The 14,425-nt window shown below is 47.5% G+C and overlaps 5 protein-coding genes across 5 annotated transcripts; 1 reads left to right on the forward strand and 4 right to left on the reverse strand.

The window, feature by feature from the left end:
• Positions 1 to 283: 283 nt before the first annotated feature.
• On the reverse strand, positions 284 to 1,945 carry DFL_000931 (uncharacterized protein; the record flags this gene model as incomplete). Its single annotated transcript, XM_067639175.1, has 3 exons — positions 284 to 772; positions 835 to 1,488; positions 1,544 to 1,945. 3 exons carry the CDS (start codon positions 1,943 to 1,945, stop codon positions 284 to 286), a joined length of 1,545 nt encoding a protein of 514 aa, XP_067495489.1.
• A 2,061-nt stretch (positions 1,946 to 4,006) lies between these two features.
• On the reverse strand, positions 4,007 to 7,949 carry DFL_000932 (uncharacterized protein; the record flags this gene model as incomplete). The annotated part of the gene is made up of 6 exons (XM_067639186.1): positions 4,007 to 4,401; positions 4,666 to 7,384; positions 7,445 to 7,540; positions 7,638 to 7,652; positions 7,768 to 7,827; positions 7,905 to 7,949. The coding sequence occupies 6 exons, from the start codon at positions 7,947 to 7,949 to the stop codon at positions 4,007 to 4,009; spliced, it is 3,330 nt and encodes a 1,109-aa protein (XP_067495490.1).
• A 1,275-nt stretch (positions 7,950 to 9,224) lies between these two features.
• On the forward strand, positions 9,225 to 9,678 carry DFL_000933 (uncharacterized protein; the record flags this gene model as incomplete). Its single annotated transcript, XM_067639197.1, has 2 exons — positions 9,225 to 9,317; positions 9,430 to 9,678. 2 exons carry the CDS (start codon positions 9,225 to 9,227, stop codon positions 9,676 to 9,678), a joined length of 342 nt encoding a protein of 113 aa, XP_067495491.1.
• Positions 9,679 to 10,667: 989 nt separating this feature from the next.
• On the reverse strand, positions 10,668 to 11,295 carry DFL_000934 (uncharacterized protein; the record flags this gene model as incomplete). Its single annotated transcript, XM_067639208.1, has 2 exons — positions 10,668 to 10,940; positions 10,996 to 11,295. The coding sequence occupies 2 exons, from the start codon at positions 11,293 to 11,295 to the stop codon at positions 10,668 to 10,670; spliced, it is 573 nt and encodes a 190-aa protein (XP_067495492.1).
• Positions 11,296 to 11,384: 89 nt separating this feature from the next.
• On the reverse strand, positions 11,385 to 13,125 carry DFL_000935 (uncharacterized protein; the record flags this gene model as incomplete). The annotated part of the gene is made up of 2 exons (XM_067639219.1): positions 11,385 to 12,152; positions 12,235 to 13,125. 2 exons carry the CDS (start codon positions 13,123 to 13,125, stop codon positions 11,385 to 11,387), a joined length of 1,659 nt encoding a protein of 552 aa, XP_067495493.1.
• Between the last annotated feature and the right edge of the window lie 1,300 nt (positions 13,126 to 14,425).

The following is a 14,425-nucleotide window of genomic DNA, read 5'->3' on the forward strand; positions in this document are numbered from 1 at the left end:
GAATAGATGATCCATAGGGGATTAGATAAAATTGAAAACCTTGAGCCTCTAAGCTTGCGCTCAAACCTCTATTTCTTTCTTTTTTTTTTTTTTTTTTTCAAAGGGTGGTGCATATGCATGTCGAAAAGCATACCGATAAGTACCGCCCTCGATCAAGAGGGAAAAAAAAGGGTGGAATTACGTGGCAAGGTTTTACGATAGGCTAGTGGAATGAAAAGGCCTACCGCAATGGCCGCCTGAAAAATACATTTGCATTCGTGTTCAGAGGTAAACCAGGAGCGTGCTATCGCAGCCCAGCTTGATCTCGACCGTGAAGCAAGAGATACGCATTCTGAGCCACCGCATCTCGTTGGTAGAATGCCGCCCTTCTGCTCTCCTCACTATCAACTCCCTTTTCTCCCAGGATAACCTCCAAATCCCGCTTTTGGCTGCTAACCCATTGTTGGATGAAGGCTGCAGGGTCCATACCGAGACTGGTCCAGAAGTCTCTTTTGGCCTTTGAGTGGTTGATCGCCTGGACCAAGACGGCGATATTGTCGTCTTCCATGCTTAGATTTCGGTGGAGCGGGCTGGTCATTTGGGAATTGACGACCTTGAGCATACGAATTCTCAAAGGCTCGTCCTCAGTGATGAGAATGTCATGGATGACAGGCGAAGTCGATGCAGTATCCACTTTGATCATGTATTTGATGGTAATTGGCTCAATCGGCTTCAGATGAGGAGCAATCAATTCCGGAATTTGTGGAACCTGAATCCTATCCATTTTGAAAGCCTGATGGAAACACAAGTTAATTTACCGGTTTGATATCTGTAACGGGGCAAATTACCACGTACCTTCTTCAATTTCTCGTCACAGTTGATATTCCTTCTTTCGACACGGTCTTGCAGGCCATTCAGATATGCGTATTCCCAGATCCCAAGCATAATACCAGCCCGAGTGTCCTCAGTGGTATCAAGAATAGATTGCAATTCCGGACTAAGCTGAAATCGCTCGGGTTGCTCATCCCTGATCAATTGAATAGTGCACGGTGCGCTAACTTCCAACTTTCTCTCGAACTCGAATCCATCGAATTCTGCGGGCGGTGCAGGAGCAGTCGCGCCCGGCTTAGCAGGTGGAGGAGGTGGCGGCCTTTGCCATTCGGCAATGTTATTCTCGCCGAAGCTCGGATCCATATTGGATCGAATGATCTCGACACGGACGCTTTTGAAGATTTGAGAGAGCTTCTTAGGGTTCTTCGATTCTTCTTTCTTTGCATCCTTACCTGCATCCGCAGGGACCTTTGAACCTTCTGCTTCGGGCTTTTCTGGCGTGGTTTCCGATGGGTTCGAGCCATCTTCGAGATCGAGCAGGCGGCCTTCAATCTTCATACGGAACGACGGAACGAGGTCTGTGCTAAAGTCGAAAGAAGTTTCGTCGAGGCTTGTGGTCCCCTGCCATGGTTGGTTGAAAGCGGTATTCGAAATGAACAGTCGGAAGACTCGAATGTTCTGTCGATGAGTTAGCTCATGATTCCGGTGCAGCTACAATGATAAGACATTTTACCTTTGTGGTTTTCGCGACAGCATCCTGCACATCTAACCTCTTTCGCATAATAGCAGCGTCCAGTCTGCGTTCCATGCCCCGGATGTCATTGTATGAAGTCGTCAGAGGAGCAATCTCCTCAATTGCTGGGGAAATAGTCTTATCCGTCGGCTTTCGAGCTCGGCGCTTTGCCTGCTCTAGCTCGAGAGCCCGAGCTTGGGCGACTTGCTGCTGCATCTGTGCTTGCGACATTGGTTGATGACCGGATTGTTGATGAGTGACCATGGGTCCAGGACCTCTTCTGTTCTGTTGGACGTGTATGGCACCTTGGGCAGGAACTCGAGTGGGAGTCTGAAGCTGTTGATGGGAGTACTGAGGACCCATCCTCCCTGGATAATTTATAGGAGTCGCCATGGTATTCATGATTATGCTTGGATATGATCCTGCTCAGCCCAGTGCCAGACTACCTGCCTTCTCTTGTCCTCGGCAACCGGAAAAATTCAAGGTAGCTCGACGGCCAGAAGAGAGGAAAAAGAAAACCACCCTTCTGGAATGTTTCTCTCGGTTATGTATCGAAACTTCCTTCTATTGTTCTGGAAGGTGTCCTAATTTAACTCTGACCAAAATCGACGAAGGGTGGACCGTGGAAACCCCAGAGAAGCTTGTACGTAGTAGTGGATGCTATTTTTCCGAAGCAAGCATTAGCACGTACAACATCGATGGCCACTTAATATGAAGATCGATTATGGTTGGGGTACAAAGTTTAAGGGCGGGAATGGCGAATCGAGGCTTACCTCAAAGGGTTGCTGTGTAATTAACCAGCAAAATCTTTCACAGTCATGAGATTCGGAGTGAATTCGGCTTGCAGGTTTAAAGGGCTAGGCGTCTAATGCAGGTCTCGAAAAATCGGGTGCAAGGAAGAGGATTTTGGGGATCAATGCGGCAATGATGATAGTGACCCTAAGGGATTGTGAGATGCGGGTAAGAAGGGCGTTCTAGGATCGAGCTTGTCCTAAAACCAATGCCGAATTGATGACAAAGGCGTGATTCAACTGGGCAAGGTCCGGGTAGCAAAAGAGGAAAGCCGTGACAGGAAAGCCGAAAGAGCGATAGCGGTGATGATTACGAGGGGATGGGAGTGGAGTGAAGGTGGCGGATGATAGTGATGGAGAATGGCGATGGATGGTGATTGTATGGGCGTATGAAGGGGCGTTTGATAGCACACGAAAATATTATTGGGCAAGCGTGCTTGGTTGGTTCGCGCCAAAGCCGTTTCATTTCCAGGCCCAGCCCAGGCCTTTCAGCTAGCAGGGTCACTTTATCCATTCGATCGTTACATCCAATTCATTATCATCATCACCACTACCGGTATACCATCATTGAATACCATCGTTAGATACCTACTTACCTAGGCAGGTACGTACCTACTTAATGGGGGGATGCCAGTATTGATGCTGCTTATATTCCCCACTCTGACGGTCCGATGAAATTTCAGCTTCTTCGCCCTTGTTCTCATCAGGCATATTCCCAGCATACATTACGGCAAATGCATTGATTATATGTCGAAATCTTCCAAGATGAAGCCTCTCAACTGCAATTGCATCCATCCGCTCCTGATAATCCCGAATGATACCTAGGTACGTACCGATGTACGTGTGTACGTATCTGCTCGAGCGTACATCCATTGCATATCAAGTCAACTACCCTTCATCAGTTCGTTCCCGTCCAGATGGACCGGTTTCAGGTTTCAAAAAATGTTTGCACCAGACAAGGGCAAAGCCGTGCGCCGATTAGCTAGTTGCTGTGTAGAGCCCAGGTTCCGGGTGCTCTTATGGATACATATCCTCATGAAAAATGATTTCGAACATGGCTCACCAGGCCTGACCTTGTTCGTCTATATAGCTCGGGCTATTAAGATCATTCCTCGGTTCTTCTACCCTGTTGTGAATCAATAAATGCACAATAGACATCACAAGCTCTTTTTTTTCTCTCCATCATACGGATCAATATTGCTACTCTTAGGCAGGAAACCCGTGGTTTAAAGGTTCCTGACATCACGGCTAAAGCCTGCATGGTTAATTCTATAGCTTGCCGGGATTAATTAAGGAAGGAGATGTGGACCTAATACGCAATTAAGTGTCTGGAATTTATATGGGCTGCTCCTTCACCGCGCATGGATCAGATACTATCATCTTTCTCACGAGCTGACTAGGATGTGAAGAGAGAAAAAAAAATTCACAAGGCCACGTGGGTCAGCCCAAGTATTATCTATCTCTTACAGTCTCACGCAATCGTTTATGGTGCTAAAGTAGTAGCTTAATTTTTCTAGGATTTAATTCTTGAGAATTAATAAGGTATCATTTGTATGAACCCATCCTTTAACGCCTCCACTGTATATACGCCACAAGATGTCGAACCACGGGTCCACCCACGCTAATACAGAAATTAAAAAAAAGTCAATACGATCTCTTCTCCCTCCTCCCATTATTGCTGTTCCTGCAGCGTCTTGATCAAAGTTTCTTCGAGTGACGTGAGCGTCTTCTTCAACAATACAACCGCACCCTCGGTTAATTTGGGGATACCGTCGACTTCTGATGTCAGAGCGGAGACTTCCGCGGAGGAGCCCGATTGAGCAGACCGTGCGCCCTCACAGCCGGCGACGATATCTTTGCCCTTTCGCACAATCTCACCCAGAAGGGTCATCCCTCCATCGAATTTAGGATCGTACAACCAAGCAAGGATATCCTCCAAACCGGGAACGGGTTTCTCGAGAACGCGTTTCACAAAACCTCGCGAGAGAATGTAAGCTCGTTCAGAATATAGATCGGCGTTGACCGTAGCCTCCTCTGCTCCCAGGTAGACATTAAAACCTGCTTCATCTATTTTGCCAATTGGTTAGCACCTTGTCTCCCAAGTATAATAGAGTCAAAGGTGGCATAAAATTCCAAACTTCTCCATATGTATGTCAGACGGAAAGAAAATAAGGTAGCAGTGTTGTTTCCTCAGCGAAATTGGCGGCTCCGAGAAGTGAGCAAGAAATGCCACAACCAGATAGGCCAAGATACTCGAGCCAAATGCACTCTTGTCATCATAGAAGGAGATGTTATGGTAAAATATGATGTAAACCGAAGGGCATTACTTACTGTAGTATGGCTCCTTAACAAGCACCAGTCCCATCAAGCTGACTAAAACTTGTAGAATACTGGACCCTGAACTGGACCAATTCTCGGACCTTTTCTCGCCATGCCATGTACCTAGCAGAGACAAGCATATCTTACCGTCCTCGTAGAGGTTGGGGTTGACTCTCCCGATTCCGTTCGTCCAGGAATGAAAATATCCGGTAGGAGGAGCGGATGGGAAGTTGGGGCCTAGATGGAAATCGAAAACGAAAGGAGCAAGTTCGTAGGGCGTGTTCCTCGGTCCGACGATCAGCACGCGGAGCAGATCGAGCCGTGACTCCCATGTCCGGACAAATATACCCTCAGGGAGGGATGTTTGCAATATCTTGTGCTCCTTGTTTATGCGCCTCAGGAAGGCCACTGACTGCTCTAGGGCCGGCTGAACAACGAAGGCATGATCCAAAGGAACCGCTCCCTCCAGTATACTGAATCGAGGCGGAGATTTGGAAGCAGTTTTATTGAGAGAGATGGTGTTGCCAATTGTTGATCCCTCTGCCTGTTGGTCTGGGGTATCTGTCGGAGGGTTGGGACTCGCACCATCAGCAAGGTCATCAACCTCCATTTCCTCAATATCGCTCGCGTTCTCTTCATCGGTGAGCCAATCGGCTTCGTTTCCAGCTTCCATAGGCTCTCCTCCTTCGTAGAAAATTTGTTCAGAGATCCAGTCGTCTGCTTCCATACTATAGTCGCTTCCGCTATCCCCACTATCGTCATCGGTCCCCATATCTACAGAATCATCGCCATCCTCATCATCGAAATCTTCACCATCGAAAACAACGGTCAATCGCTCTATGGGAACCCTGATGGTCCTTACTTCCTCCAAAGCCCCAAGCCGAACGGTTACTAGGCCATCGAGGCCCTTGTCGATGACTTCGCCGAACCAGTCAGGAGACGTATTAGTGGCCCGGGCCGCAGTGGCAGGTGGCTGTTGTCCAAGGTCACTTCTCAGACCGAGGGGGAATTGGTGCAACATCCGAGAAAGGGTATGCAGCTGCGGATTGGTGGTGTTGATAAGGGATGCCGAAAGGTTTGCGATGAGGCCGGTATCGACGATACCACGGAGGGCCTCACTTATAGCGCCAATGTTAGATTGCTGGCTAGTTGCGGGTGTGCGAGCCGCAGCGGTTGGGTTGGTTGACGATGTAGACGGGCTAAACGATGAAACATTTGGCGGTCCGCCCGCCTCAGGCTCCACCACTTGCTCCGGGGCTACCAGGACGAAATCACCCCGGCATATGGACAATGCTGGATGCGCAGCAACTTCATACATGCTAACCTCCTCGGTCGTCGCCTCGTCCAATGCCCCAGTACTCGACCCGGGGATGATCATCTCCCCGGCCAATTCAACTTTCGGGGACTTGAACCAACGAACGCGAGCAATACGTCTCGCCGCATCAACCGACTGGATAACGCCAAGCTTTTCCGGAGAGACGAACACCAACGGTGGATCTGCCCCATCAGCACTAGGGTGGCTGTTGTTGCTGGGAACGCTGGCCAGCTGCGCTTGGGTGTTTGGAGGTGCGGTCAAGGTCTGTGGCTCGCTCCCCGTCTCGGGTTTTGTGATCACAAAATCTCCGGGCCAGAGTTCGTGTTCGTCGCTGCTGTCGCATCGGATTAAATCCACAGATCTTTCTCGGGTGATAGTGAGATCTTGCCATTGGACCGTGGCCCAAGACGACCTGGCGAGTACCATGAACTCGTTCACGTCGTAACCGAGAGTTGTAGAACGCGGAACCTTTTCAACCACTCCACCAGAGCCGGTTGAATTGCCATTATACTTTTCAATGGCGGCATCCAAATCTTTGAATCTAACACGGTCGTATCTTTCGAGGTTTATAGTCTTCATGTTGGGCCCACCATCCGATTGACGATTGAATTTCTTCAATTGAAACCAGGCTTCCTCCCCGTCCGATATCCATGGTTCCGGAGGCTCGATGGGTATAAATCGGGTTCGAACCATCATATTCTGGCAGATCCACTCGACGCAGAGAGATATCGTTCGAACCTCGACGATCTTGCCAACAGGTTCGACATTGGGATCATATGCACCAAATCGCCACTTTCCCCTGCGAAGATTTCCTTTGCTAGTTTCCACGATTTGTCCAATCTCAAAATCAAAGGGTTCGTCCTCATCAGCGTTTTCTCGAGGAATAAAACGGTCGAGAAACGCATACACATCCGCCCCAAGGCCACCCATGAGTGTCGCGCCAGCGGCAGGAGGATTTCCCGCGCCGAGTACCGTTGAAGCCGGATCGGGAAATCCATGGGGTCTCGTTCTCTTGAGCTTAAGCTGGCCGGGAACCTCAACCGTGACAACACTGTTATTCCTAAGGCAAATGGTGATCGTTTCAATGAGCTCCACCACTTCCCCAAGCCAACAATTGTTCCAGATAAGATAATCGCCAATTTCCCACTCCCGAGAAAAGAGGATGTCTTCCGATGAGACACCTCTGATGATCTTTTGGGGGTCACATGGAGTTTCATCGTTTTCAACAGTGGTAAAACTGTGTGCAACATCATAAGTGCCTCCTATATCAAGAACAGTGCCACTTTGGAGGTCTTTGGGGGATTTCTTGACAATCGTGCCATATGTCAACGGTCGGTCAACCAAGTGCAAGGCTGATTCGTGCGCAATCAGGTTGGTGTAAGCTGATGCGGCAAGAATGACATGGTAACGCGCTAGCTAATCGTACAATTTCGATTACCAACATGTCGATAGCGGAGAGGAACGAGTATTCATTACCTCGTTGTCATTAAGATATCGATTCAGCACTTGAGTTGTAGCACTGGGGTGGCAGTGTAGGTCGGCATCATCAAGTTGAGTATCGTCTACGCCAATCTTGAACGATAGGACGTATCATGTCAGCTTCCACAATTACGGTACGTATTGTGTGTGCGCCTCACCTATATCAAGTGGTGAGACTATGGGTAAATACCTCATGCCATGTTTTCTACTTGCCAATCCATGAATCAGCCCAATCCTTTACCGACTGCTTGAAGGCTAGAAGCCATAACAGGTTGTCAAAAAGAGGTAAAAAGGTGTCGCCAATCGCATGGTCGGCTTACTAGTACACGATAAGTATACAAAGTATCGTTACTCTCACGGACGACATCGCCTTGACAAAGCTGTGAAAAAGCATCGTGTTAGAAACCAGTCCTTTTACATGAGTATATACCCGGGCGCCATCCGGAAATATGCTTACAGTAGTCCATGTCTGTGGATCTTGGGGCGCTGTAGATCCGGACATGAGGAGCAAGACCAGCCCCTCTTCGGGACTTCGGTACTCTCTCTCTTAGGCTTCGTGACAGGATAAAATCTTAGCCAAGCGGTATTGGCTTGAAGTCTGGAGTAAGGAAACCGCGACGTTTCACGTTGTGAGGTGGTAGATGAGGGGGGGAGAGGAATGAATGAGATTTGTTAGTGGATTCGTAGAGAGAAAAAAAATTACGAGCTTGATATAGTTGTTGCCCTCACGTGATCAACAGGCATCACTCAACACCATACCTCGGGCAGATTTTTTTTTGCCGGTGAACTCCAAACACCAGTTACAGCGATTAGGGCTTGACTAGGATATTTGTAAACATCAAGTCGAACAGGAAAGCAGAGCGCCTTCTGCTGGCTTGGCGCGACCTGATCGTGAATGCCTTACTACGCAAATAAAAGTTTCGTGACATTAGTATATTCAATACAAGGTAACATTAGCATAGCCTGTGCACGGAGACGGTCATACGTAACAATTTATCGCGTGCCGCCACGACCAGCTAACAAAGCACAGGAGGCTCAGCTCAGACAAAGCCGTTACTATTCCTAGCTTTGAATCGAATCAGCGAGATGAGTGAATCCATGCATATGCAAAATCGATCAAGGAAGAAATCAATCGTGTCAAGGCCCGGGCTTAAGATAGCTTATCTTAGGATTACGCCTTTGATTCACCAACAAAAGAAACAATTAGGTGGCTTCGAAACCAAGAAATTGATAGGTCGTTCATAAAGATTCTGCACTTGCCAGTGGTACGACTGCGCATATATGTACAGCACCATGGATCAGGCCTTGTTCGACCCCAAACCATGGCCCAGGGATTCAACGCAAAGAAGCTTCGAATATTCAAACGGATAGATCTGATGTCAACATGAGGTAGTACAGGACTCGATTCGAATCAGTTTAGCTAAGAAACATATATGATAATTGGATCGGAAACGTGGATCGCTTGTGGCTTGTAAATCTCTCTTATGTCCCCAATCTGGAACTAAGTCGAATATCAAGGGTATCGAGTGTGAGGGGAGATATATACATCAAATATGACATCGGTTTGACGTTGCCTTTGCGAAGCTCTCCAAATTCGAGTGTAAGAGTAATATATAAAGTCAGTATCTTGGCCTCGCTCTCCAATGATAAAGACAATCTCATTGTATTAATTTAACGAATACCACAAACCTCGTCTATTATATTTAAAAAAATACTGCACTCGAACATCTTAAAGCTCAGAGGGTCCAACGGTACTTTCTATCGATATATTATCCCAATGTCTTATCAAACACCAGAACAGACCCCGTCGGCTCGCTTTGGAGGCGGGGATAATCCCAACATCCCTAAGAAAGCCGCTGCTATTACAGGTGTAGGTTTAAAAAAAAAAATTTAAAAAAAAAATTTAAAAAAATTTTATTATTAACAAGAAAAATTCCGCATCCCTAGTAATCTAGTCATCTAACTTGAACGTTCAACCATAGGGTGTGAATCGCGATATCAGCCAGAACTACAGGGACCCGGATACAACCAAAAAGAAGGAACCACTCCTTTCCTCGGAGGGTGATATCGGCAAGCAATTTAACCCCGAGGGTAATATTGGGCAAATTGGAAACAAAATTGGCGGGCCATTCGACCAAGACGGGATTATCGGAAGTCAATTCGATGCAAGGAAGGAAGGAATCGCGGGCAAGGTTGAAAGAGCGGTTGGAGGACCTCGGAAGGATACCTGATTGGAGTTGGTTACGAAATTGACACACCGAGTGTTTCAAGTCTATAGTGTTCGCTGTTTTTAAAAATAAATTACTTTGCCAACGCCATCGTGAGTCCTTAGCTAGAAGGATTGAAATTACAAAGTGCGAGCATACCATATATTCGGTAGCTGTCCTTACATGATTTCAGTTGTTGCATTATCGTGCGGTCCTGTGTTGCCTTCAGTACCAATGCTCTCGAAGCCAGTTCGACCGAGGCCTCGATTGTTTGATTTCATTTTACGATGAATAGGAGAATATCTGGAGGCAGAATTTAAAGTTGGATGTTACTGTTTTCGCGGTCGATGCGTCTGCTAGAAACTACCGAGGTAAAAAAGCGAGCTCAGACTAGCTAAACATTAAGGAGCTATAGTATCATAGAAATATTTACAAAATACCTGGTAGCTAAATCACCTAGGTTAATACACAGAAGCCTGTCTTTGCTACCCAAAGTCTCTTGAGGTCAGAACTCACTTGTGTACTCTTGTCAAGTGAGCAAGTCTAAGACCAATCGATACAAAGGGGAGTATGCGACACAAGACAAAAGAAGATATAAAAAAGGAACGTAATCAATATTATATCACTTCTGGGACCAAAGGAGGAGGAGGAGGAAAAAGAAGTATATGTGCAAGATCTTCCAAGAGGGAACAACCCAATAACCCGTCATTAAGGAAAAGTAAAGGCAAGAAAACCAGCAAATGTCCCGAGAAATCGCTAACATACGACAGACCGTTGGAGGGAAGAAAAATATGGAAACAAAGGGAAACGCTTCTGTACATCAATACAAATCGTGCATTATACCAAGCAGGGTGAGGAAGCAAAAGGAATGGAAAGAGTAGCCGTTGGATTTAACTCAGCGAGATGGTGTATATCGGACTGTTCGGCCGGTATATCCTTCGGTCTATAGTCTTGGTTCGATACCGTAGCGAACGAGGGGAGGAGACGCTTGCCTATTATGAGATGGGATCAAACTAAAAGACGGCAGCGAGCCCATTCTTGCTATTTCTCTTACTGAATCTTTTCGAAGGTCTTTTCTCTTCGTCGGAGAGTTTAGTATGGCGGGAACTACCGCTTTTGTCTAACGTCAAGGTGCCGTTTAAGGTATTTGCTGGGCTGTTTCCACGAGAGTGACTCTGATCGTCGTTGCTAGCTTGGGCGGAAGCTAGATCTCTGGAGTTTTCGATTGCGACGAGCCACTCGCTCGCAGGATCTTTAGGGTCTTCGAACGTAAAGCACTTATCTTTCTATAACAAATATTAATAATGTCATTCGAGATTCGATTTGGTATGCAAAACTCACCGTGTCGACTACGAATGCCGATCCGGGCTTCTGACCCGTTGATGGAGGCGCGATTCTGGTCACAACCCCCAAACCAAGCAAGTCTATTTCGGTCTTAACCTTACTCGCATCACTCCCAGCAGCTCCGATTCCCGCAATGATGACCCTCCCACCGGTCGTCACAATGACGAGCCTCTGTCGTTTTTTAACCTGATTTCCGTGGAAAAACCTTGAGAATTTCTTCGGGGTTTGCTCTGCGAAAGCCCCCCCGGATCCGTGGGCGCCGAAAGATTGTGGGGCGGGGGCGGATGTTACTGTCATGTTTCCAACTTTTAGGATCCTCTCATTTGTTTTTGTCAAAACGGGTGACCATTGAAGGTCTAACTGCGTTGGAGGAGGTAGTTCTGTAATCACCTTGGGGGGACGGGTCGTGGAGAGGCTGAAGATTGAGATTGGTTGGCGCTGGGATTGCCTGAGGACCGGGCGAAAGAGGATGTCGATTGTGCCGAATCCAGTTTTATGAGTTTGGGCTGTTCTGTCGGCGGAGTGTATGACTTCAGACGTGGGGCCTTCTGTTTCCACAGTTGTTTCCCCCAAAGGATCCCTTCAAAGAAAGGATGGGACTTGATGTTTTCGATCGTTAGGCGCTTCGTGGGGTCTAATACGAGCAGCCGTTCGACGAGGTCACGAGCGACCTTTGGAAATCCTGGAGGGAATTGATACTCGAGGTTGACAATCTTTTGGAAAGTTTGATATTCGTTGGCAGCTTTGAAGGGAGGTCGTCCGGCCAGAAGTTGAAAGATTATGCAGCCGAAAGCCCAGAGATCGGATCCTTTGCAGGCTGACTTGTCTGTCAGCAACTCCGGCGATACGTATTCCGCCGTACCAACGAACGAATTCGCCCTTTCATGGTCGGGGATTCCAATATTGTTGGCAAAGTCTTGTTCCTGACGGTCAAGCTGGGTTTTTCCGTCAGTGTTGCTCGTCCGGGTTTGAGAAGGAAGGTCCAGAATTTTGGCAGTTCCGAAGTCTGTTATTTTCACATGCATTTGTTCATCCAAGAGTACATTCTCCGGCTTCAGGTCTCTATGGATGACACCCTTGGAGTGCATGTATTCGATGGCATCTAGGATTTGCGCACCGTAAAAACGGGTACACTCTTCATCAAATGAGCCAAGCTAGAACATTCCATGAGCATTAGTAAATGTTAAGCAAAAAAATGAGGGACGGAAAATGCAATGATTATTTATGAGGTGCTACCTTTTTGACAAATCCGAGGAGCTCCCCTCCGGTAGCAAGATCAAGAACAAAGTATAAACTTCTTTCATCTTGGAATGTGTAGTATAATCTGACGATTCCGGGGTGGTCTCCAAGCCTGTTCAAGGTATTCTTTTCAATGTTGACGTATTTAACCTTCTTCTCCTTGATGATGTGCCTTTTGTCAAGAACTTTTATAGCGTATTCGGTCAACGTTTGTCGGTCCGTGGCTGCAAGGACAGTGCTGTAACTGCCCTCTCCGAGTGTTCTCCCAAAATTGAAATCCTGGACGCCCTTTTTTACTATGCGGTGGGTTTGGTTGCCGTTGCTATCGACATGTCGCTGGATACTAACGGCGGCACCTCTATCTTTCCATTCCTCGCTGCTCATCGGGGGTCCGTTTTCGGCATAACCTGATTGGCTCTGTCTGTGGGACCGACTACTGCCAATATGGGGTGAAACCCCACCCGCTGTAGAATTCCGAACGGACCGTTCCCGATACACCCCATCACCACCGACGACAGAATTGCGCATACTCGGCTGCCCAGGGATTACGGCTGATTCGCCGCGGACTTGACGTTGCGAGGTATAATCCGAATAACCACGGTGCATATCCGATGACCGTTGGCTCTCGTTTCTACCGTAGCCCGAACCCAAGAAAGCGGAATGTGACTCGGACTCTCGGTAAGAGAGGTGCGAAGGGCCGTCCCTGGTTGCATCGCCCATGGCATCGAGACGGCTAGAGGACACGGCCGGCTCCATATCCTCTGCCTGATCCCGATCCGTGCCCCTTGCTTGCTGTGGTGCTTGTACGGGTGTATCTGGAGGCGTAAAATCGGGGTTGTTCGCAATACGCAGCCCGCCAAGAGCCTGTCCCAAGTTGATATCTTCCATTTGACAGGTGTATCAAGCTTCACCAGACTCTGTTTCACAAAAACCCCACAGTCGAGGGGACAGCGATTGGCTGGGCGTGAGTTGAGGTCGGAAGGGTGTCAAGGGTGATGTTGCCGATGCTGGGTGGTTTGAAATGCGAGTTGAATCACCCAATCGGCCTAGAGGAGTCGAGAAGTTAGAACGCTATTAATATTTGGATAGAGCGGGGGGGTGGGTGCATGTTAGACCCGACATACATACATCTAATTTGCTAGGGCCGTATTGGAGCAGCGAATTCTCGGTACTGGTTATCAAGGGATGCAGCTGCAGAGTGAACGAAAGGATAGGATGGTATCGTAGTTGTTGTCAATGATTCTTCCATAAGAGAGCTATGGAGCAGACAGGACGATGGTTTTTTTTTGGTTTCGATGGAACCTCCTATTAGGTATAAGACCCCTAAATTCCGGGCTTGTTTCAAGGGCGTCGAAGGTTAGGCAGGAACTTCGACGTCCCCGTCGGTTGCAGTACAGTGCAGGACAGTAAAGATGCTGATGCTGTGCGTCGGAGAAGAAGCAGAAGGATATATCGAATAAGCAGGGAAAAAAACAGAAGCTGAAACCAAGGAAAACTTGCTTTAGGATGTCTATACAGCTGTGAACGAGCAGAAGCGACAACAGCAGGCGGTCGAGTGGAATGAAGATCGAGGAGGTTAATGGACGAGAAAGAGGAGTCTAGCTGAAGAGGACTTGTTTGATGATGTTTGAGCAGGTGCTTCTGGCAGGCGGCCAGGGATCCGTCGCGTTTTTTAATTTTAATTTTTTATATCAGTTTAATTTGCTGGAGAAAAAGAACCGGACAGAATTAAAGGAAATGAAAGATCAATTAGCCAGCATTTGCCAGCATATCTTTTATTTTATTTTGTTTTATTTAATTTTCCTTTGAAGTCGTACTGTGGATGATGATGGTGATAATGATGAATGAAGCGTTCCGACTCAAGGTGTTCGAAGAGGCAGATTGGGAGGCAATGCAATCACTCCGATCCAAAAAATCACTCGGTCTGATACTACTATCAATAATAATAGCTACTTCTTAACTACCAAGTAGGGAGTATAAGATTGATAATATGGATCTCGAATTCGCATGCATACCCGAGAAAGCCGGGGAACTTGCACTTGTAAATGCATCGGCATGACGCTATAAATGACGACGACGAACTCCGAATAGCCTCAAGAGAACCTTTCAAATTAGCGAAACGTTACATGCAGTTTTCTCCATCCTCTCTGCTCTCTCTCTCTCTCTCTCTCTGCCTCTGACACTCTCT

The sequence above is a fragment of the Arthrobotrys flagrans genome (assembly GCF_004000055.1).
Source record: "Arthrobotrys flagrans strain CBS H-5679 chromosome Unknown unitig_15, whole genome shotgun sequence".
Taxonomy (NCBI): domain Eukaryota; kingdom Fungi; phylum Ascomycota; class Orbiliomycetes; order Orbiliales; family Orbiliaceae; genus Arthrobotrys; species Arthrobotrys flagrans.